This window comes from Canis lupus, chromosome 8 (genome assembly GCF_003254725.2).
Source record: "Canis lupus dingo isolate Sandy chromosome 8, ASM325472v2, whole genome shotgun sequence".
NCBI classification, from domain to species: domain Eukaryota; kingdom Metazoa; phylum Chordata; class Mammalia; order Carnivora; family Canidae; genus Canis; species Canis lupus.
Window position 1 is genome coordinate 6,860,595 of NC_064250.1, and position 24,803 is coordinate 6,885,397.

The 24,803-nt window shown below is 34.7% G+C and overlaps 1 protein-coding gene across 8 annotated transcripts in view; it reads right to left on the reverse strand.

Annotated features, from left to right (window-relative positions):
- Positions 1 to 18,618: 18,618 nt before the first annotated feature.
- The window catches only part of LOC112657026 (40S ribosomal protein S4, X isoform-like), a 34,031-nt gene continuing 27,846 nt past the window's right edge, over positions 18,619 to 24,803 (reverse strand). For 6 of the 8 annotated variants that reach the window (XM_025442732.3, XM_025442733.3, XM_049113031.1 and 3 more), the window contains one exon: positions 18,619 to 20,342. In XM_025442732.3, coding sequence (XP_025298517.1) covers positions 19,532 to 20,335 — 804 coding nt within the window. In that variant the 5' untranslated portion in view covers positions 20,336 to 20,342 and the 3' untranslated portion in view covers positions 18,619 to 19,531. Of the gene's footprint in view, positions 20,343 to 23,412; positions 23,480 to 24,803 lie in introns of all 8 variants that reach the window. The other 2 variants (XM_049113035.1, XM_025442735.3) reach the window with 2 other exon arrangements.

Sequence of the window (24,803 nt, forward strand, 5' to 3'; positions counted from 1 at the left end):
TTTATAAAAGAAACTTAAAAAGGTAAGAAATTAAAGAAACTTGTGCTATATTTTTATCCACATTAAATTTCAATTATTCTTGGAATAAATACATATTTTTTTAGCCTTTTCTTATTACTGAGATATTTTTTCGGGAATGTTCCCTAGAGCAATTATAATTTTAGAGATGCTTCTTTTGCTATTTTTGTGTTACTTTATAAGAGATAAGTATTTGATAAAAATAAGTAATTTGAATTATTCGGTTTAGGGTTTTACCCTGCAAAGTATTTAGTGTCATAATGATACTACAAGCTATACTGTTCAATATTTACAAAAATTAATATCCCCACATGTTTATGATTTATTTATCTGATGCTGGTAAAGTATCTTCTGTTAGACAAAATGAATATAATTATTTATTCCAATTTAGAATCTCTATGAACTTCCACCATTTATTTACTAAAATGTTTTCATAATGATCAGTTTCCAGAAGACATCAATACCAAGATTTAGCTCTTCACATTAAAAATTCAGGAAAAAAACCCACAATGTTACAATTAGAATGATGGTACTTTAATCCTGACATTCCAATGTAGCAGGAGTGCTGCCTGAAGCACTCTTTAAAAAGCAAACAGTACTGAGAAACTAGGTATGGTTAAGGGGTTAAATCAAATATTTAAAGATAAGGATAAAGAGGAAAGAGATCTTTCTCCTGACTCTGTTGCTTCATGGATTTGGTTTCTGTTTTATGCCATGCAATTTTTATCATTGCAGTTAGTGAACCTGTTCATATATTCAAATGTTTCTACTGTTCTCCAACAAAACTGTGAAGTATGGAGGTAGATGAGTATGATTTCTATTTTGGTGAATACTATTGTACTAACAAGATGTCTAGTTAGAGCAAGGTATGTTTACAAGACCTATCACAATGACCATTGAATTCATTCCAGAGAGGAGCAAATTTATTTATCCTGATATTTATTTGCTCATGTGGAAATGCTCTACATCTTTTTTAGTTTAGTCCCAGATGGATATATTAGTCTTTTTTTCTGCTACAGTGAAGTCAGTTTCAATAGTTGGCATGAGATAAAGGATTTTGAATATTTAGTAATTATGAGAATCCCCACAAGATTGGTCTCCACTTACTCCACCTCTTTGTCTTGGGCTTTGTTTGTTGCTCTATGCATGGTGTTTTTTTCCAAAAGACAATGTCAGAACAGGATTATTCCTCACTCTCTTATTCTCTTGAGTGTGAGTCACAATATAACAGAACTAATAATCTATTACCTTTTTCTAACAATTAGAAAAATATCGCTAGTAAGCCTCCATCCATCTCTGCTCCCTCTCCCTCCTTCCTCACCAAGGATATATTATAGCAATTGGAAAGAACACTTTGTCTCCTTGAAAGCAGAGGACAAACAAGGATACTAGTTCCTATATTTCTATCTTTTAGCTTACAACTGGGTAGGAGTGATGAAATAAAAAAGATAAAACACAATATATGTGTGTTTACACCCTAATATGAAATGTATTTTACCAAATGATAAAGTTGCTTTTTTTTTCCTGTAAAGGTCACTTTGTTTCCAACCTATTGTCTTATTTATTGGAAACAGAGGCACTGACTGATAAGGAACAGACTCAAAAGTGTGCATATGACAGTGACAAAAGAGGGATTCTTGGACTTCCTGCTTGCTTGTCTTGACACTAAGCTATTTTGCCTCCTAATGTATATTTCTTCACAATCCAGGAAAACAAGTAATGTCTTCAGTGAGTTAGTAATTTAAGAAGTTAATAAAGGTCTAAAGAGGGTAACTGCAGTTGTGGCACAGAATAGAATATCTAACTTAACCTTTTGTTGGCATATTTCCAAAAACTAGAACGACTGCGCATACAAAGGAATGACTTTAATTCACCTCGCTGTAGATGGAAATATAATCCTCCAGTATTTCCATATCTGTATTTTCTCCCTAGTTATAAACTCAGCTCTAAAATCTTATTACAGTGAAATAGTAAAATATACTGAGAGCAAATATGAGATGTATACATTTGACTATCAAATCTATGCACATGAAAATGACCATAATCTGAGTGATGGAATTAATGTAAATAATTTCTTCAGAAAAAAACATGAGTATATATTTAGAGCCCTTTAAGTTTAAATTTCAAGAATGGAAGCAAACTCAGAGATCTAGTATAAACATTTCATTTTACAGAAGAGGAAAATAAGGTACAGAAAAATGCAGTGAGCTAGTTATTGAAGATTGTATCACATCCATCCATCCATCCATCCATCTATCTGTTTCTGTCTATACTGTCTATCATAGAAGTAATTTATAATAGAAATGTTAGGTAATGCATCTGTATTTTTAAAAATATTTTATTTATTTATTAATGAGAGACACACAGAGAAGGCAGAAGGAGAAGCAGCCTCCATGCAGGAAGCCTGATGTGGGATTCAATCCCCGGACCTCAGGATCACACCCTGAGTGAAGGCAGATCCTCAACCGCTGAGCCACCCCGGTGTCCCAAAGCATCTGTATTTTAAAGGCAAGGAGACCTGAGTTTCTGAGAAGACCTAATATATAGTGGCGTGAAAATCTCCCATTTGATACTATTTTGGAGGGGATTTCTTCTGGGAAATGTTTTTCTTTGTAAGTAGATGGAAAAACAAGACTCTTAATCTCCCTTCTTCTGTGCAATCATAAGTGCATATGTGTGTTTGTGTGGCTAGATAGACAGCATATATTGGAGTCTTAGAGGAAAACACATTCTAATTAAGTATTGAGGAATAAATGGATGATTCCAGGTGGAATAATAAAGAGAAGAAATGTGAACATGAGGCACTGGTATGCACAAAGATACAAACATATAAAAACAGTAGTTTATTCAAGGTACTCAAAACAAAAGGTTATTGCTTGAAATGTCAGGTGTAAGAAAGAGCTAATGAGATCGAAGAAGTGGTTTAAAGGCAGATTATAAAGAGTCTTTTATGAGAAGTGATGGATTTGAAATTTATAGCCCACAATGCCTTTAGGCAGGGGAGTTAGATTAGGTTTTTAACAAAGATTACTCCAGCAGCAGGAAGAGGAAAGACCAGAGAGAGGAAATATTGACAACAGGAAGTCCAAAAACAGGTTCTATAATGATTCAGCAAAGAAATGATAGACTCTGAACAAAGGCAGCAGCAGTAGGGATAGATGGGGTTAAAGAGAAATGAGGTGTTTTAATGCTTGAATGTAGAAGACTGCTGATATTATGTCCTTTGTGAAAAGCATAGAAGTATCAAAGATGACACCATCATGTCTAGATGGATATCTGAACACCAGGAACTGAGACAATAAATATAGGAGGAACAGATTGGATTTACTGAATATTATACTTGATTTGTTATGTTTTGACTGTCAGTGGTTTATTCAATTGGAGATGTCCATATAAGTGACTGGATTGGGAGCTCAGGAGAGAGAACAAAAGAGGAGATGAAGATCTGAAAGTCAACCATTGTGTTTTGGGGTAGAAGTAATCTTATGAAATTATCCCAAGTAGTGTATATAGACAAATACAAGAGGGCCAAGGACAAAATCTCAGAAAATACGAAAATATGGTAATGAATTTTGAAAGTAGAACCAGTAAATTAAGTAGAAATAACATTTTCAAATATATAGGAAGTAAACTAGGCAAACAGGATGTCTAGGATTCATAGAAGGAGAGAATTCCAAAAGTTCGAGCGGTAAGTAGGGACAATGGTGTTAACAAAAGTCAAATGGATTAATGATTGAATATAGACCATTAATTAGACTTGGCAATTTGGGCATCATCAAAAATTTGGTAAAAGCATTTCCAGAGTGGTGGGAAAGAAAAAAAAAAAAAGAGATTGTGATGAAGTATATAAAGTATATAAAAGTATATAAAGTATATATAAAGTATATAAAGTATATAAAGATCTATGAACTAAAGCTAGAGTTTTAATAAATAGTAGTCAAAACATAAAAGTAAGAAATAGCAATTACATTTCTAAGCAACAAATCAAGAAAAATTAGTGATTAAGAGAGATATTCCCACAAATTATTTTTATATGCAAAATTGGATATTACAAATTAGAATTAGCTGACATTGTTGGTGGGTTGAAAAACTGATTATGTCAAAAATAGAAGATAATATCAAAGTTATGGGGAAAAAAAGCAAAGTTCTCCTCAGGAAGAAGGTGATAATTGTTGCTAATGGTCTGTAAATGAAGTGACATTTCTGTAGAAAGTACTTAAAAGCAATCTTCTCAATCCAGTCATTTTTGCCACATTTTGTATATCTTTGAGGTCTATGTGTTTTTTGAGCATAGGAAAAAATAAATTTCTGGTTTTATGAGATGGAGTGATCGGGATGCTTTATACTTGGATCAACATTGGCACAAGAGGGCAGATCAGAAAGCAATCCAGATCGCAAGCTAATGCTCATACTTGAGGTGGAATTCATTATCTTCGCCATAGGAATCTACTTAGCTTTCACAAAACTGGCAACTTACTAAAAATAAGATAAAAACATAGTTTATTCTTTCATAAACTAAGGAGATAAACCAGACTTTTTCCTATTTAGTGCATGACTACTTGCCATAGTGAAACACTGATAATAAGTTATTCCATATCCCAGCAATGCTGATTTGTTGGAGGACTGCATCATATGATTGAGATAACACTAGGTAATGATTGAAGAATCTGGACGCTAGTCCCAAATCTGCTAAGAACTCTTAATGGAGAGGTGCTTTTAACATTTTAAAGATTTAATTGTCCTTCATTGTATTTTAAAAGTGTTGGATGCAGTGCTATGCAATGATCCCTGTAACTGTAAAATTTTGTGAGTTAAGAAACCTAGGCCAGAGATAATTTCTTCCAGAAGCAATAGTATTAGAACAGATTAGTTTTTTTATTTTGTTGTTGTTTGACAAAATTTACTGGATTATAATTTACCTAAAATAAAATGTACACATTATAAAAATCTGATTTTTAAATTTTTGTAAATGTATACACCCATGTAGCCAGCACCCAATCAAGGTTTGAAAATATTTTTATCATTCCAGAAAACTTCTTTTTCCTTTTTACAGTCAAATATTCCTACCCATATCCCATCCTACATCAGGCAATCATTTATCAGCTATATCACTACTGATCAATTTTGGCTATCCGTAACTTCATATAAATGGAAAAATATCATTCATACTCTTGTGTCTGGCTTCTTTCACACAGTATACTATTTTTCAGATTCATTCTTATTACTGCTTTTATCTGTAGTTTATTCCTTATTGTTGAGTAATATACCATCATGAGGTATACCACAATTTGTTTTCCATTCTCCTGTTGACAAAAATTAGGATTGATTCTAGTTTAATTCTCTTCAATCTCTGAAGTTATATTTTAATTACTCTTGTGTAAAATACTTAGGATTAAAACTACTAAAATACTTCCCAGCATTGATGAGTCTTCCAGTTATACCACTTGGTATCCAACACTTAATTTTAAGCTTCCATTAAATTATCAAACAGTTGCCATTTAAAAAAAATATTTAAGAATTCTAGTGAGTGTGAAAAAGTGTTCTTAGTATGAATTTAATTTACATTTCTTTGATGACTGAGGTTGAGCATATTTGCACATGCTTAATGCTGTTAATGAAAAGTATGCTCAAATATTTTACCCATTATTTTATTTTATTATTTGTCTTCTGATTACTGAATTTTTAAATGTTCTTATGAATTCTTGGTACAGTCCTTTGTGTGTGTGAGTTTGTGTGTTTGTATGGTGTATACATATATAATTGATCCTTGAATAAAGGGGGTTTGAACTGTGCAGGTCCACTTATATACAGATTTTTTTGGACAAATACAGTAGAGTACTGCAAAAGTATTTTCTCCTCCTTGTGATTTTTTCAATAACATTTTCTTTTCTCTAGCTTACTTTATTATAAGGGTATGTAATACAGTATATAGTACATATACAAAATATGTGTTAATCAACTGTAAGATTTCTGGTCAACAAAAGGCTATTAACAGCTAAGTTTTGAGAGAGTCAGGAGTTATACATAGACTTTTGCTGTGCGAGAGGTAAGGGGTCTCAGCACCCATAACCCCATGGTGCTCTTGGTCAACTGTATTACGTGTACGTATATTTATATATTTCTTCTTCCATTTTTGGCTTGTATTTTTAATTTCATAATTGTTTCTTTAAAGGAGTGATAACTTTTAATTTGAATGAAACATATTTTACTCTCTAATGGATATTACTAAGTCTTATTGGTATTTATCTCTTGTCTATGCAATGTTTGCCTACCCCAAGTTTGTGATGATTTTTTCCTTTCTTATTGATCCATTTCAAAATTTCTACAATGGTTGAGTTAGAGGTTGAGGTTCTTCTCTTTTTTTTCCCCAATGGAGATATTCAGTTGATCTAGAGTCACTTTATGAAAAGACTATTTTCACCTTGAGTTACTGTGTAGCCATTGTCAAAAATCATTTGGCCATTTATCATTAATTGACACTATTTCTAAACTCTTTAATTGACATATAATTCTGATGGAACACAAAGTCCAGACTATCTTATTTTTTGTAACTTTACAATAAGTCTGAAAATCAAGTAATGTAAATTCTTCAATTTTTATCTTTCTTTTTCAAAATGCTTGCTATTCAATGTCCTTTGCATTTCCATATAAATTTTGGAATCACTTTGTCAATCTCTATAATATCTATTGATACTATAGGATTGTTATTTTGTAGAATCCATAGAAAAATTTGGTCACAATGAATATCATAAAAATAATAAATCTTCAATCCATTAATAATGGATATCTTTCAGTTTATTTAGATATTCTTTCATTTCTCTCAGCAATAATTTTCAGTGAAAAAATCTTTTATATATTTAGCTATTTTTTCCTGTAGTGGTTTATATATTTGATGCTACTGAGTTTTCAAAATTTTATTGTCCATTTTCTTTTTGCTAGACTTTAGAAATAAAATTGATTGTTGTATTTGACCTTGGATCCTGTGGTCTTGCTAAATTCCAGCAATATTTTGGTATATTCCTGAAGATATTCTAGTTAGATAAATATACTCTATATGAATAGAGAGAATTTTCATTCATCCTTTCTAAGTTTTAAAAATATATGTCTTTCTTTCCTTATCACACTAGGTAATACTCCATCCAGTTCAATATGGAATGGTGGTGAGAGTGCACATTCTTTAAAAAAAAAAAAAAAAAAAGATTTTATTTATTTATTCATGAGAAACAGAGAGAGAGAGAGAGAGAGAGAGGCAGAGACATAGGCAGAGGGAGAAGCAGGTTCCATGCAGGGACCCCAATGTGGGACTCGATCCTGGGACTCCAGGATCACACCCTGAGCTGGAGGCAGATGCTCAACCGCTGAGCCACACAGGCGTCCCGAGAATGCACATTCTTATATGATCTCATGATGTTTCTCTTTTATTCTGTTAAAATAAATTACAATAATTGATTTTCAAATATGGAATCAGTATTGTAATTAAGAGAACATAATGACTGTTCATGATGGATCAATGTTTTCATCTCTTTTTATATTTGATTTGTTAATATTTTGTTGAAGATTTATATTTCTATTCTAATAAGGGATATTGGGACACCTGGGTGACTCAGTGGTTGAGCATCTGCCTTTGGCTCAGGGCATGATCCCAGGCCCTGGGATGGAGTCCCCCATCAGGCTTCCTGTGAGGAGCCTGCTTCTCCCTCTGCCTATGTCTCTGCCTCTCTCTCTCTCTCTCTCTCTCTCTGTGTCTCTCATGAATAAATAAATAAAATCTTTAAAAAAATAAGGGGTATTGATCAATCATTTGTTTTCTTTCATTCTCTGTCAGGTTTTGGTAGCAAGATTATGCTGGTATCATAAAATAAGGTGTGAAGCAATCAATTCTCTTCTATTTTCTGGCAAACTTTGCAAAAGCTTAGAATTAGATCATTTAAGAATTCAACAATAGAATTATCTGAACTTGGAGTTTTATTTGTGAATGACCTTTGTTTTGAATTAAATTTATTTAATAATTTTGTTAAGTTGACTTTTAAAATTTGTGTTATTTTTTCTATCAGATTCATTCACATAAAATTATTTTTAATATTCTTTCTTATTCTTTTAATATATGTAGGATCTTTTGTGGTGGTATATCCTCTTGCATTCCTAATGTTGATAATTTATATTTGTTCCTTTTTCTTAACATTGTTAGGTGTTTATAAACTTTATTAATATTTTCAATGATTGGATTTTTATGTTAATTTTCTCTATTTGCTGCCTGATTTCTATTTTGTCAGTTTTATTTATAGAAACCTACATCATTTACCTTAGTTAACTTAGGCATTAAAATCTTTAAATTTTCCTCTAAGTTCCACTTTCATGTTTCCCATATATTTTGATACATTTTATTTATATTATCATTTTTCTTAAAATATTTTCTAGTTCACCCTAGGGTTTCTTCTTTGATTTGTAGATTATTTGGAAATGTTCTGTTTTATCTCCAAATATCTCTTTGTTACTGTTTGCTAATATAATTTTATTGTGGCGGGCAGAATACTTCATAAGATTTAACTTTTGAAATATATTTAGACTAATTCATTGGCCTAGCACTTGTTCTGGTGAATGTTCCATGTGTACTGAGATTGTGTGTGTTTGTTCTTCTGAGGGGTAGTGTCCTATAAATGTCATTTCCAATTAGTTGTTAATGTTGTTCAGACCTTCTGTATATCCCTGATTTGTGGCTGGAGTGGGGTGGGTGTTGCCAAAACGTTTCCTGTTGTTAGGCTATCATTGTCCCTGTCCTTTGGCTAAGGGTAAGAGGCTTTTGTCCTATTTACAGCTTATCCTAGTGACATTCCAGGTTAGAGCAACCCCCCCCCCCCCCCGCCCCATCCAGGATGTATGGGAAGCAACAAGGAAACGCAGAGAATGTGCCACCATGCTGTTCCTAAAATCCCAAGTCCCTGGGAAGCCTATCTTCTTCTTTCACCTTTGAAAGTATTCCTATGTTTATTTGGTCTGTTATGCCAGGGTTATTTAGTTGTCAGAAGGAGATCCTAAGAGAAATGAGATTATTCTATCTTGGTTAATCAGAAGTCCCATAACTCTTTTTAACAACCTAGACCTCCAGCTGCAACCTCCAAAAGGCCAGAACTTCCCCTCTATAACAGAACTTAAGTGAGTCTACTCCTTGCTGAGTTACAGATAGACATTAGACCAAGTGCACTTGTCATACAAAGGAAACATTATTTGCAGCAAATAAGGAGATAACAGTTATAACTCCCAAAGCCATGCCCCCCAAACAAGAAGGAGTGGGTTCTTTTTATCTAAACTTTAGGATGAATATCTGGAAAGGAGAGCTGTCATAGCATGTAAAGGCAGGCGTAAGATTGCACACGCACACTTAGAAAACATGCCTATATATATGCATCCTGTGTTCCAGTAATGAAGCTTGTGCTCCTCCTAGGTTGGACACTTTAACATTATAATGCATCAGAGGTAACTATCAGACAAAGAGAAGGGGCTATGGGCCTGCTTTGAACTCTGGTATAAACCTGATAGCATACTGGGTTCCTTATCTCAGGTAAGGAATGCAGGGCTTTGCCTATTTTTGAAACAGCACTGGGAATTTTACCACTGATTTATTGTCTCTAATATGGTTAGTCTATATCCTGGCCTGGTAGAGATAGTTTTGGCACCCCCATTGTTCCCTTAAAATCCTTAACTTTTGTGTTTCTTTGTAATCCTGACACCTCCTAGGAAGTTCTGCCAAAAGTATGTTTAGGCAAGTGGAGGCATAGATCACAGAAAATAGCTGGAAGGCTGAAATATTTCTCATGTGTCACAAAAACTATGTGTTGTCTTTTTTCCTCTGGGAACCCCTAATTCTCAGCTTACACCTTCATACCCTACACAGTTTTGGTGGGTAAGCAGGGAGCTTCTTTTCCACCCCTTAACCAGAAGAAGCAGGCAGTGCTTCTGTTTTTCTCCCCCTGTAGTGTTCACAGAGCTGAACTGGAAGTTAATCTATTCTGCTGAGGAAGTAGGTTGTCCCAATTTCCTCAACAAGGTAATGGGTTCCAACAGTGATCTGAGCTTCCACCCTCACCTGGCAGCAATAAGACTAAAGAAGGCAGCCAGAAGCAGGGCTACTTGGCACTCTGAGCCCCTACTCCTGCTGTCCATACTCAGTAGGAACTGAAAGGAGAGGAGAATTAATCTCATTTGCTAGGGGTTAGGGGCTTATTTTGGAAACAGGTCTAGTGTACAGGTGTCTTCAGGAATCCATGCATGGTAGGGTCGTATCAGGGCCAAATGTTGAGTGAACAATAGGCGTTATTCCATAAATTACTGAAGTTAGGGATGTTGATGCCAGCATCAGCAGAGGTTTGTTTGAAACTAATGTCCTGGAACACATTTGGGATCCAGCAATTCTTAGGTGATATCAAATGCTTGGGGCTTAGGACAAAGTTCAGAGAATGACCGACTTTCTTGCTTTCCCCTTGAAGTAGGAACATAGCTTCTTTGGCTAATTCAGAGGCAAAATATGGAACATGAGTAAATGGGGCCTAGCAGAAAAACACAGAGGTGGAACCTGTCAAAAATGGCATCCTTTCAACTTTCCTACTTCAATATCTCTGTTCTGTTCCCAACTCTGTAGCATCTGCTTTCTGGTAACCTTTTTGTATTCTTACCCTATGTGTTCATTACCCAGGATCCTCAGGAGACCTTAACACATGGATTTCTGTGGCTTCAATACTGTCTCCCCCTTCTAGAAATAAAGGTTGAGCTGTTGCAGTGTCCACTCCTGTGTCCCCTTCTCTCAGGACAGAGTGCAGTGCTGCCTGAAACCCATTGCCTAAAAAACAATTGGCTGATAATTCTCGCGCACACACCCCACCACCTCTTATGGTTATTTTTTGTAGGAGACTTAATCCAGTGGTAGTTAGCAATCATAGATGGGAGCAAAAAATTCCAGGTTAGTTCTTAACCCATTTTCTAGCACCAGTGAATGTTTTGATTCAGGGCACATCACCTGAGTCTCTGCTTCCTCACTTATAAAATAATACAAAATTCCCTTTAAAAATCAACTTCTATCATCATCTAAATGGGTTGCCTTTCCTACTAAATACTACCCTTCTAATTTTTGTCTGTGGATCAGCATTTTATAGAAGAATGAATAAACTATTTTTAGAATTTAATTGTGCAATTCTAAACTGGAGGTTAAGCTAGAGTATACATGAGTCATAACATCTATATTTTCAAAATGTGTCATGAACTTCCCTAATGCATGGATTAATTCTCCTAACAGCAATAATGTTTCACAAAGTTATATTGTCATTAAAAAAACTTAAAACATCACCACATATTATAGTGTTATAATTTAACAAAAAGAACTATGAAGTTCTCCATTATAATGACACAACTGACAGATTCTGCATTTTGATATGAATCATCCCACCAACACAAAAGTAGTTCTGTAAACAAAGATTACTCTCTTGTTCTTCAGTGAGAAATTAATACAAATTTGAAGGAAAATTATTAGTTTGCTCTGACAGTCTAAGTACATATTTCTCCAGGACAAAAAAAAAAATAGGACTTAACCAATGCTTTTCTCAAATCAAATTTCTTTCAAATACAATTATTCAACTAGAGTTATTTGGGATCATTAAATTCCTGCTTCAAAGTTACAATATCAAAAAGGGAAAAAAAAGTCTCAGAGACAAACAAATCCTAAGTTATAGATTATCAGGTTAAGACCCACATATATTGAATTTCACTGGAGTGAAAATGCTTCCTTCTTACTTGATTGATGTGTGTACCTCTCCCTGATTTTCTAGGATCCAGTGAGTGTATTGGGCTAAGCACCATGGTAAATACATAGGTATAATTAGTACCTGCCCTTAGGTAGTTAGAATTTTATTAATGATAACAACAAAAAAGGACCAGCTTACTTAGAAATTTACATATCAAAGAGCAGATGGATGTCCTAAGAAAATAGCATGTTAATGTTAAGTATGTTGTAGAGGCAACACATGCTGTATCTTCAACATTTATACCTACAGCTATTACCTTGACCTTTTATTTTCACAATCTGTTTAACACTATGACCTTCATTCCTCATCAATCTTTTTTTTTTAGAAGCAGACTCCAAGTGGCAACATACCAACATTTGGAAGTGTTCAACCACAAAAAATTGAATTTTGGGGGGATCCCTGGGTGGCTCAGCAGTTGAGCACCTGCCTTCAGCCCAGGGCGTCATTCTGGAGTCCCCAGGTGGAGTCCTGCGTCGGGCTCCCTGCGTGGGCCTGCTTCTCCCTCTGCCTGTGTCTCTGCCTCTCTCTCTTCTGTGTCTCTCATGAATAGATAAAATCTTTAAAAAAAAAATTGAATTTGCAATGTCTATTCTGTTTTTGTTATCTAAACTTAACTCTTTCTCTAACTCATTGGCCTTTTTCTGGCTATGTGCATCTTTCTATTTACCTGGATCTTATGGTTAGTAAATAAGTCTAATCAAAAGTAAATTTTCTAGCTACTGATGAGGGCCCAATAACAGACTACTTTCACTCTATAATGACTTAACTGTTATACCAACAAAAAACAAATAAACAAAAAAAAAAAAAGAAAGAAAGAAAAAGAAATCACAAACTGTAGTTAAGCTACCAACGAGGCCCTCAGAACCTGGGCTGCCCAGAGAAGAGTCACTCAACACATTAAACAACAAATTAAAAGCCAGTAGCATTTAACATTGGGATCTAAATGCAAATGCTTCATCATAGACATCCAGCTTCTTTGACTTTCTTTTAGATATCAATCACTATCTTAATCACACAGATTACAAAAACTATAAAAAACTTTTGTCAAAACTGAAAAATAAATTGCTGCTGTTTGTTGAACTTGAACAATCAATTACAGATTTAAAAGGACTATATGCTTTGGAATCAGAATAGCAGAATTCAAACCTCAACCCTACTTAGTCAAATTAATCTGTCAGTATCTCTGAGTCTTCATCTCTATGTATTGATAATAATCTTATCTACCTCATAATATTGCACAAATAACACACAGTTTTTAAAAGATTTTATTTATTCATGAGAGACAGAGAAAGAGAGAGAGAGAAAGAGAGAGAGGCAGGGACATAGGCAGAGAGAGAAGCAAGCTCCATCCAGGGAGCCCGAAGTGGGACTCGATGCCAGGTCCCCAGGATCAGGCCCTGGGCTGAAGGCGGTGCTAAACCGCTGAGCCACCCAGGCTGCCCCCACACATGTTAAGTTATTAGGGTAGTACTGTTCTATATAAGGTACTTAATGTATTTTGCTTATAATTGTCTTTTTTATTTTTTATTTTTTTAAAGATTTTATTTTTTCATGAGAGACACAGAGATAAGCAGAGACATAGGCAGAGGGAGAAGCAGGCTCCATGCAGGGAGCCTGACGTGGGACTGGATCCCAGGACTCCAGGATCACTCCCTGGGCTGAAGGCAGGCGCTAAACTGCTGAGCCACCCAAGCGTCCCTAATTGTCATTTTTAAAGAAAATATTACATTAATAATAATTTACTTGACATAGGGAGAAATAGATACAGTTCTAAGTCAGATAAGCTTCTCAAAGAATATAGCACTAGAGTTGAGATCTGAAAGATGGGAGATTTTTTGATAGATGAATACAGAAAGGCCAAGTACAAGCCAGAAGAACAGTTAGGAGCTTAAAATATGTGTAGGGGAAAGGTGATGTGTACCTAAAATAAAGAGGAGATAAATTAGAGATATTTATGATGTCTACTGATATGTTGTAGGGTTGATAAGATGTTGGAATAAGTAAATGGGAGCAAAATCAAAGGCCCCTGCTCTGCCTTACATAAATTTTTCTTCACTGAAATTTGGTACATAGGTGAGGAAGAAACTGATAAAAAAAAAATGGAGGAAAAATAACTAATATAGGCTGGATTTTATAGGATTTATGTATCTACAAGCAGTGTTTTAAAGCTATTTAATTGAATGTTTACTGGGAAAAGACAAGTAACCTAAATGAGGGAGGTGGACTTGACCTAAGTATAACAAATTGGACAGCACATATCTCTACAGGGAACTACAGATATGACTCAGCTCCAATGGATTGTTGCCATGCTCACATGTGAAGTTGATGTTGCTAGATCTTCCTTTTTTTTTTTCCAAGAGGACTTTTATTTAGGTTAAAAATTATAAATACTGGCATGCAGTATATTCTTAATTATATGGTTCCCCAAGATGCATGTGGTTTACATTCATCTCAAAGATTCTAGATTGTGACTTCTCCTATAGATCCCATCTATTTTTTCAAAGCATATTAATTGGATACTTCTTTAGTGTCAAGAGGTATTTTAGATGCTGGATATACCTGAATGAGTCCTCTAAGGATATGTCGTAATTAGCATTGTGGAATTTTGCAATATTGTCCAAGAAAATTACATAATGCAAAGAAATAGATGGTTTGATTCGGTGCCTGCAGAAATACCAATGGAAATGTGATCTAAGGAATGCCTCAGAGAAAGAATAGGAAGAGAATCAGGAGGAATTTGCATGACAGAAAATGATAATTTCAAGAAAGATGCTATAGTTAAGAGAGGCAAATGCTACAGGAAGACAAGTACAATTGGGACAAAAGGGTGTAGTTGGTTTGGTAAAAGTGTACCAATGGAACCCTTAGAGAAAACAGTTTCAGAAAAAAAAAGGAACAGAAACCATATTTTAGTCATTGAAGAATGAATGGAAAGTGGAGAAGTGGATGTGATAAGTATATTGTTTCTAGAGACTGGATTAGGAAAGAAAGCACAGAAATAGTGCAGGAGGTAGTTGGACATACAGGGTGGAAGGAAGAACACATTTTTAAGATGTGAAAAACTTGAGTATATATTATATAAAGTCAGTGAAAAGAACGGGATTACAATACAATAAAGTAAGGAGGAAGGAGGAACATGAACCAGAATTCCAGAAGAGATGACTGGTTTCTAGCAACCAAGAAACTCCTTTCACCAAATTTTTTCTGTGATCAAATTTTAGCTTCCTGGGTGCCTCTTGCCACTCCTACTCTTGATTATTGCTTCCGGGACTACTCAATTTCACTCAAGAAAGTTGAAAAGAATATATACATACATATATATACATACATATATATATATATATATATATATATATATACACACACATAAAATTTGTAAAATTTTATCAAATGCTACCTCAATTTGAGAATCTATATATGGTGACAGTACCAAGAAATGACCACTTCTGAGTTGTTTCAGCTGCCAGCTGGACTTTCTCAGTATGTCATCTGTCCATCTATCCATCCATCCATTTATTCACCCAACCATCCCCCCAAAAACATATTTTTTAAAAAGGTTTTTTTTTTTTTCATTTATTTGAGAGAGAGCACAGAGGGAGAGGGAGAAGCAGACTCCCCACTGAGCAGAGAACCTGATGTGGGGCTCAATCCCAGGACCCTGAGATCACCTGAGCCGAAAGCAGTTGCTTAACTGGCTGAGCCACCCAAGTGGACCCGAAAAGACACTTTTTTTAAAGGACCTTCTCTGCCTGCCTCCAGGCTGGAAAATGACTAAATGAAGACATGATCAGGATCCATGTGCAACAAGCTGTTTTGACAGCAAATCCAAGAAAACCGCATTTCACCACTGGACTGGAAGATCCCTCCGGGCAATGACCAAATCTTGTTTATATTCCTGTAAGCAGTTCTTGGCATAAAGTAGGCCTTAAGTACATTTCTTTTTGGTGTATGATCTGGCTTCCATCTTCTCTCAAGCTTCATTTCTCATCACTCGGCCTCTTAATCACTAGAATTTAGCACCATGGGTCTCTAATCTGCTCCTGGATCATGCCAAGACTTGCCTTAGTACCTCAGCAGTTGTTCTTCTTCTTGACTTTCATATCCTTCCTCAGAAATTCTATGAATTGGCTAATTTATATCCATTACTTCTTAGCTTCAATATGAATCCTCAAAATGGCCTTTCCTGACCACATTATCTAAAAAGAGACATTAACTTTTTTCTTTTTTAAAGATTTTATTTACTTATTCATAGAGACATAGCTAGAGAGAGAGGCAAAGACACAGCAGAGGGAGAAGCAGGCTCCATGCAAGGAGCCCGACGTGGGACTCGATCCCGGGTCTCCAAGATCACGCCCTGGGCTACAGGCGGTGCTAAACCGCTGCGCCACCGGGGCTGCCCGAGACATTAACTTTCTAAGATACTGTCTTGTTTATCCTTTTGTAGAAATTGCAAACTCATCCTGTGGAGGTTTCCCTCTTTCAAGTATCAACTCATTTCCAGAATTTGCCTAACATTGTTTATTCTTCAGAGCCTTCAGGTAGATTTTGTTTTGTTATGTTTTGTTTTATCTGGGATTATAATCATTATCTGCAGAAAGGTTAATGCACTGGAAGATTAACATATTTTGATTTCTAAAAAATTCTGAAGAGACCTTATATTACTAGAAAAGTGCATGTTTCTTTAGGCATTTTCTCAAAAAGATATTAAAAGTACACATTCTAATAATAATAGTCTTCAAAATAAAAAAATATTGAGATCGATTTCCTGTTCCTTAACACTCTGACTTTTGACTGTTCTTTTATTTTTTAGAAATTTCAATTTCTTGCTCAGGTCAATTAATAAAGCTCTTAAAGATGGCTAAGAAATTTACAGGGGAAGGCTTAAGCGTGAGGAGTATTTGACTCATTGACTAAAACACTGCAAAGATTATGCAAGAGCAATGCAGGTTCCATATTTTCAGCAAATATTTAAGTTAAAAGTTCATAATTTTCTCAGTCAAGAATACGATCCTGTCTATAACCCATTTTTCTTTTTCTTAATTACATTTTTATATTCCAAACTTACAAAAATGATTAGTGTAGATTATGAGCTAATTACTTTCCAACTTCATTTTAATTAATGATGCTATTTTTGGGGATACCAGAGCAGTGACACATATAATTCACATAGCTTTGATGTTTATATTTTTGTTACTCTCTTTTTTAACTCAAATGACTGTTTTATTCCCTTCAAATGTATAAAAATCAGGGCTCCCATGGGCTCCAACTTAGTATGCTAAGCTTTATTTTAGAGCAAATTTTTGTAGTGGAGAACATTAGCGGTTTATAATGGCTAAGTCAGCAGACCTTTAACTATAGTTATAATAAAGGGCATCTCAAGCGGAGAGATCACGCTCTCTCAAAAACCTCCACAGTCATATCTCCAAGCTAAAGAGGAACAAGAGCCCCTGATTGGCACTTTGTTACTTGAATGGTCCCCCACTGATGAGGCAGAAAGGACATTAAGGATGATTTTAGCACAATCTAAAATCTCGCTGATGGCAAACTTAAAGTGGTGAAAGCCATAGTGCCATTTCTAAAATATGCTCCAGCATCTGAAAAGCTTTGCTTTCCAAGATACCTGGGCCTTAGTCTTCTTCCTACTTATTACTTCTAAAAGGCCCTCTTCATCATTCTGTCCCCTGTCTTCCAGGGCTCAAGACAAACTAGGGAATAATCTTCATTTATATGCAGCACAATCTTTCTGCTGCTGGTGCCACAATATAAACGTGTTTTATTAAAAATTAAAAATATTGGTTCTACTTTCCATCAGAATGAAAAGTGAAGTCTCATTCGCATTTTCAGTTCTGTTTTCTCATGGCCATCCTTCTTGCATTGTACCTCAGGACACTACTATTAACAGATAGGCCACATTCCCAGAGACCTTAAATTATGTCAGCCTTTCCTGAACTCTCAGTCATGAGACAATAACAAAAGGCAGAGGACTTTTCAAAGGATAGGTAAGGAGATGCCATGCTCCACTGGGATTAAACCTCTTTCTTGATCTTGTGTCAGAATGATGCTGAGAAAAATATATGTGGTGTCTTATCATCTCACAGCACATGGCTCTTAAAAGTCGAAAAGGCTATTATACATTGAAGAAAGTTAAAGGCCCAGAGAATTACTCTACAGTATTCAACTCTCTTTAAAAAATAAAATAACAAGGCACATGCTGGATGGTGTTCCCACGGATGTTTGTCTGCTACATTGCATGCTTGTTTCCTTTTTGTAATGTTAACTTTCAGGCTCCTGTTGGTATTTTTGGAAAGCAGAGAAGCATGTATTTTGTTAGTTGCCAAAATTGGCTCCACGGAGCAGCACGCTTTGCAATTTGAAGGTTAAATTCCTTTCAAAGAAACTTGTTGGAACTGCTCTTCTCACTCCTATTAACTAGTGGAACTGTCTGACCTTTATAAGTGCAAGTCAATATTCACACTGTCAGAGGAGTATCAGTGGGAGTAATCTTTTCAGTCCCAGAGAGAAACAGTTTGCCACAGGCAGATCATGAGTAGAGAAGGGGAGTTGGTGAGCAGTGACATAAAACACTTTTAAGTGAATTCAAACAATGTCTTTGACACAGCTTGGAATTTTATTCAGTTTTAGTTGTAACAGTGCCTACTGGTCCTTCTAAACTGCAAAGGTGTCATTTTGAAATAATAAAGACACAGAATGTGAAATGAAGGCTGTTAAATGGGCTCATCCCTTTTTATCCACACCTTTGAGAACACAGGTGGCTTTTGTCCCCCAAAATATACATCTCTGAAAACCATTTGGAAGTGAACATTATTATTTTTAATGAGCACCAGTATTTCTTTTCTCTCTCCAAGCAAGACCTAATACCGGGGTGACATTTTAATAAACTTAGAGAATTATATATATATTTTTTGCCTTTTATACCCCAAGCTGCCATCAGAGTTTAACTCAAAAAGCAATTTTTTTCAAGTAAGACGTCTTCCAATGTGACATTCACAAAATAAAAATAAGGGAAGGAGCACGGTAATGTCGATTTAAGTTTTGGTTGACTTTCCCTTCATTACTATATCATTATAATTACATTTGTGATCAACTGTGCTATTACAGGGTTTATTTTAATAAAAATATTTTAATGAAAATATAACAGCATAGGTTAATTTTTGAAGACTGAGTGAATTATTTAGTTGCTGTTTCTACCAATAGATAGAATATATCTTAGGAACAAAAAGAAATCTTGAATATTACTTAAGTGTTTTGTCGTTAGTGACATCAGTGCAGTAAGTTGAAACTATTTCATTTATATGATAAAATAGAGCAAGTGATTTAAAATATTGGTATTATTGGGAATTAGATTCTTCACTGTGAAAAAAGGAAAATATGATAGGAAATGGAAGAAGGAAAAGAAAGCTTTTAGGTTTTTATTTTAATTACAGACAGAATAAACTCAAAATTTTATATATATGCATAATACCTATATGTGCATGTGCATATAAATAATTCTAAACATATAAGAATGTAATTTTATAATTATTTGATAAAGTACTCAAATACTGGGAATGAATTAACAAAGGAAAAATGTTAAAAAGGACTCTCATTGACCAATTTTAGAAGATATTTAACGTCAAAATAAACAATAATAGAAAAAATTATAATATTTTTTTCATGGTCTATGATCTTTAGTTAAGTATAAAGACTTCCAATCACATTACCTAGGGACCATTTTGCCCACTGCTTTGTTTGGCCGCCAGTCTCTTGTCTCTCTCCTCAGCAATGGTGAGGCGGATACCCTTTCCACGGGGGAGGGAAATCCATGGTTTGTTGCCTTTGCCAATAACAAAAATGTTGGAGAGTCTGGTGGCGAAGCTATTGCCATTGGCATCTTTCACGTGAACTACATCAAAAGAACCAGGGTGTTTCTCTCTGTTGGTGATCACACCAATTCTTCCCAGGTTAGCACCTCCCGTCACCATACACAGATTACCCGTATCAAACTTGATGAAATCAGTAATCTTTCCTGTCTCTAAATCAATCTGAATGGTGTCATTCACCTTGATGAGGGGATCTGGATAGCGGATGGTGCGAGCATCATGAGTCACCAGATGAGGGATTCCTTTTGTTCCCACGAAGATCTTTCTCACTTTGCACAACTTATACTTGGCCTCCTCAGGTGTAATCCGATGAACAGCAAATCGACCCTTGGTGTCATAGATCAGACGGAAATTCTCCCCTGTCTTGTCAATGCTGATGACATCCATAAAACCAGCAGGGTAGGTTATATCAGTTCGGACCTTGCCATCAATCTTAATAAAACGCTGCATACAGATCTTCTTTACTTCATCTCCTGTTAGAGCATACTTAAGTCTGTTCCTTAGGAAAATGATGAGAGGGAGACATTCTCTCAGCTTATGGGGGCCAGTGGTTGGGCGTGGGGCAAACACACCAGTCAGTTTATCCAGCATCCAATGCTTTGGAGCTGCTACACGCTTCAGATGCTTCTTGGGACCACGAGCCATGGCTATGCTAGGCATGAAAAGAGCAAAAATATTGTAACATTTAATTAAAAATAAATCCATTAATTTAGACTGATCATTTTTTAAAAATAAAAGGGGGGATATAGAAATAAATAGCTTATTTGCAAAAAAAATAAAGCCAACTACACTATTAAATATAGAAGAAATTATAGAGAAAGAACATAAACATTTCACAACCACCACAGCAATTAATAGACTCAGAAAAATATCATTAATACAGGTAAAAACCCTGGGTAAGACATCTTTAAAAAACAGGATACTCATGCAGGGTCAATAATCATTTTAAAAAGTATTTATTAATTACAAAAGGAAAAAGTACCTTTTCAGTGGATAAATCTGGTGAAGATCATTTTAATCAAGTGGCTAAACTTAATACCACTAACCATACAAATTGACATCATGTACTATACAATAGGATGCATTAATCAGTTAGGTAGTGCTCTCACCTATTTCTTAACGTGAATCATGAAGAAATAAATGAAGAAACAATTAGAAAACCCAAATTAAGAGACATTCTATCTAGAATAGACTGTCTAAAAATATCCATATTCTAAACTTTTTTAAAAAAGAAAAAGCCGGGATCCCTGGGTGGCGCAGTGGTTTAGCGCCTGCTTTTGGCCCAGGGGGTGATCCTGGAAACCCGGGATCGAATCCCACGTCAGACTCCCGGTGTATGGAGCCTGCTTCTCCCTCTGCCTGTGTCTCTGCCTCTCTCTCTCTGTGTGTGACTATCATAAATAAATTAAAAAATTTAAAATAAATAAATAAATAAATTTACAAATAAATAAAGGAAGGAAAGAAAGAAAGAAGGAAGGAAGTTAGTTTTAAAAAAAATAAAAATAAAAAATAAAAATAAAAAAGAAAAATCCTGTAAGAAGTCTATAGCTTAAAGGGAGCTGGAGAATAAGACAACTACATGAAATTCACAATCCTCATTTGCATTCTGGATCTTAAAAGTTTATAGAACACATTATTGGGATAATTGATAGTAGGTAGAATTTAATATAGACTATATTAGATAATAGTATTGTATCAATGTTAAACGTCCTTTCTATGACAATTTTATTATGGTTATGTAAGCGAATGTCCCTGTTCTTAGATGATTAATGATTCATGTTGAATTAATTAGAGATGAAGTGTCACAATATTTGCAACTAATCCTAAAATGCTTTATTAAAGAATATGAGTAGAAAGAGAGACTGAGAGAGATTGAGAGAAAGAGGACAGATGGGAGTGAGAGAGATAAAGGGAGGAAATGAGTAAAATACTAACAATTGACACATATAGGGTGAGGGCATATGTTTTTCAAACATGAAAAATTTCCTGCAATTTTTTGATAAATGAAAAGTCTTTTGGTATAAAATTTGTGAAAGCATTAAAAATCAGTGACTTTTATTCTCTCATATATTTCCTATAAAAGAATAAAAAAGACCATCAATTTTGACATATATTACATTATATTTTGTATTACTTAGAGTAAAATGTCTAATAATTTCCTGATGAACTAGTTATTTATGTATACAATTCGAATACTTATAGAAATTTAGAGTTGCAAGGATTTTTGAGAGTCAGAGAAAATTATAGAATCATAAATTTCCACATACGTTAGCTTATTGATCTTTTTGTTTTCTTGTATCTTAAATTTCTCTCCATTTGTTTTTCTTTTTCTAATCAACATTGAACATGCTCTATTTGACTTAAGATAAAATAAACCCCTTTTCTCAACCCAAAGCCTACCTCTGAATACCACTTATCCTGCTCTCTTTCTTCACAGATAGACCTATTCACTCTTTTCACACAGCACTCAACACTACTGAAATGGCTTTTGTCAAGGACACCAATGACTTGAATGTTGCTTGATCAAATGGGTACTTTCTTGTTTACCCTCTAGAGATCATTTGACAAGGTTAACTTCCTCCTTCAGGAGGGGAAAACATGATGAAAAACTTGCCTCTGACTTCCACGTTTCCCTCATTATTTTGGGTCTTCTATTGTCAATCTCCTTTGCAGATTCTATAGCTGCCCTGGTTCCTTAAAAGTTTGTGATTGACAGATGTCTGTCCTAATTCATCTGATCTTTTCAATAACCATCTATATACTGGTCTACAAAATCTAAGCAGAGCAAATGTCTTTCCTAATTCAAAACTTTTTCAAAGTGGTCTCCATCTGCAGCATGGCGCCTAATACAGGACTTGACCTCACCACTGTGAGATTGAGACCTGAGTTGACATCAAGAGTCAAATGTTTGACCAAATGAGTCACCCAGATGCCCTCTAGTTCAAAACTTTTATATCCAGTTTACTATAAATGATCTTCTTTTGAATACCTTGTAGGTATCTGAAATTGAACATTCCATATTTTATAATTACACTAATCTACTGCATGCTAATGGAAATTTTTTTATTCAAAAATATTTATAAAGTGCCTGACACATACCAGTTTGTTCCCTAGGAGCTTGAAATACATTAGGCAACAAGAGAGATAGATTCTTGACCTGGTAGAGCTTACATTTAATTGTCCAGGCCAGAAATCTGAATGGCATCTTTAATGTATTCTTGTTTTCCACTGCCCCATCAAATCTGATATGGCTTGGATTTACTTTCAGTGTGTTAATTTCGCTCTGTGCTATTCTCTTTTGACTATAATATTACATAATCACTAAATCAGTTTTAAACTCATGCCAATAAGTTTAAGCCCATGTTAATTGATCAATTACATGCTTTTGAAAACCAGCTTCTGAAAACCAGCCAATTAGTAGCAGCCAGTTACCAATGCCACAGTCCCCACACCAACCTCCTGAAAGTCTGCCAAGTACTGTATATTTTATTTTATTTCATTTTGCTTCTCAAAGCCTTTATAAGATCAGCAGTTTGTTTTGTTCAGAGGTACCATGTCTTACATGTGCAACTCTCCCTTGATTACCACGAAAAAAATTCAACTTTTTTCCCCTGATATTGAATGTTGACATCTTTTCTCATTTCACTGTCATTATCATTACTGTAAACCATATCTTAACCATATCCACCTGACTTATTGAAACAGCTCTTTCATTGGCCCACCTAGCACTCTCTTTTTCTCTTCAGTTCATTCTTCAAACCTCAATTCATTCTGTGAGGCCAGTATTACCTTGATGCCCAAACCAGGAAGACACATCACAAGAAAATAAAATTGCATATTAATATCCCTGATGAACATAGATAAGAAAATTCTCAACAAAATATTAGCACACTGAATCCAACAACTAATAGAAAAATGATTATACATCATGACGAAGTGGTATATATATTGGAATGGTGGACTGGTTTAGCATATGAAACTCAGTGTAATCCATATTAATAGAATAAAGGACAAAAGAACATAGTCATATCAGTTGATGCAGAAAAAGTACTTGACAAAATTCAACATCCTTTCATGATAAAAACATTTGACAAGCTATAAATAGGGAACTACCTCAATTTTATAAAGGCACCCATGGAAAACCTACAGACAACATTATGCTTAGTGTCAAAGAGTAAATATTTTTCCTTTAAGGTCAGGAAGAAGAATATCCATTATTACTGCTACTTCTATTTAGTATTGGATTGGACGTTCTGGCCAGAGGAATTAGTCGAGAAGAAACAAACAGCATCAAGATTGGTAAGAAGTAAAACTATGTGTAGTTTTACTTCATAAATGACATTTACATATGTAAAATCCAGGGTAATCCACAAAAAAATAGGCAACCTTTTAGAATAAATGAATTCAGCAAGTTTCTAGGATATAAGATCAGTATAGAAAAATCGTATTTCTGCATACTACCAATGAACAATTTGGAAATGATACCAATAAAAACAATTCCATGTATAATAGCACCCAAAATAATAAAAATCCTTAAGGATATAGTTAACAAAAGGAGTGCAAAACTTGTACACCCAAAACTAGAAAACATCATTGAAAGAAAATATGGATTAAATGGGAAAAATATTTCATGTCCATAGACTAGAAGATTCAATATTATTAAGAGAGCATTATACTCCAGATCTACAGATTTATCACAATCCTTATAAAAATCCCAGTATCTTTTTTTTTCTTATTCAGAATTGACATGTTGATGATAATAGACAAAACCATCTTGATAAAACCATCCTGATTTTAAAACTTACCAAAAACTTACCAAAAAGCCGTAATCAAACCATATTGTGGTATTAGCATAAGGATAGATATAGAAAGCAGTGGAATAAAATTGAGATTCCCAAAGTAAACCCATACCATATGCCAAAACCTTTTAATGGGGAAAAATGGTCTCTTCAATAAATGGTGCTGGAACAAATGAATATCAACATGTCAAAGAATGTTGTTAGATCCTGATCTCACTCCATGTACAAAAATAAATTCGGTATGGATAAGCAACCTATATAGAAGAGCTAAAACTATAAAATTCTTTGGATAAAACATAAAGGAATATCTTTGT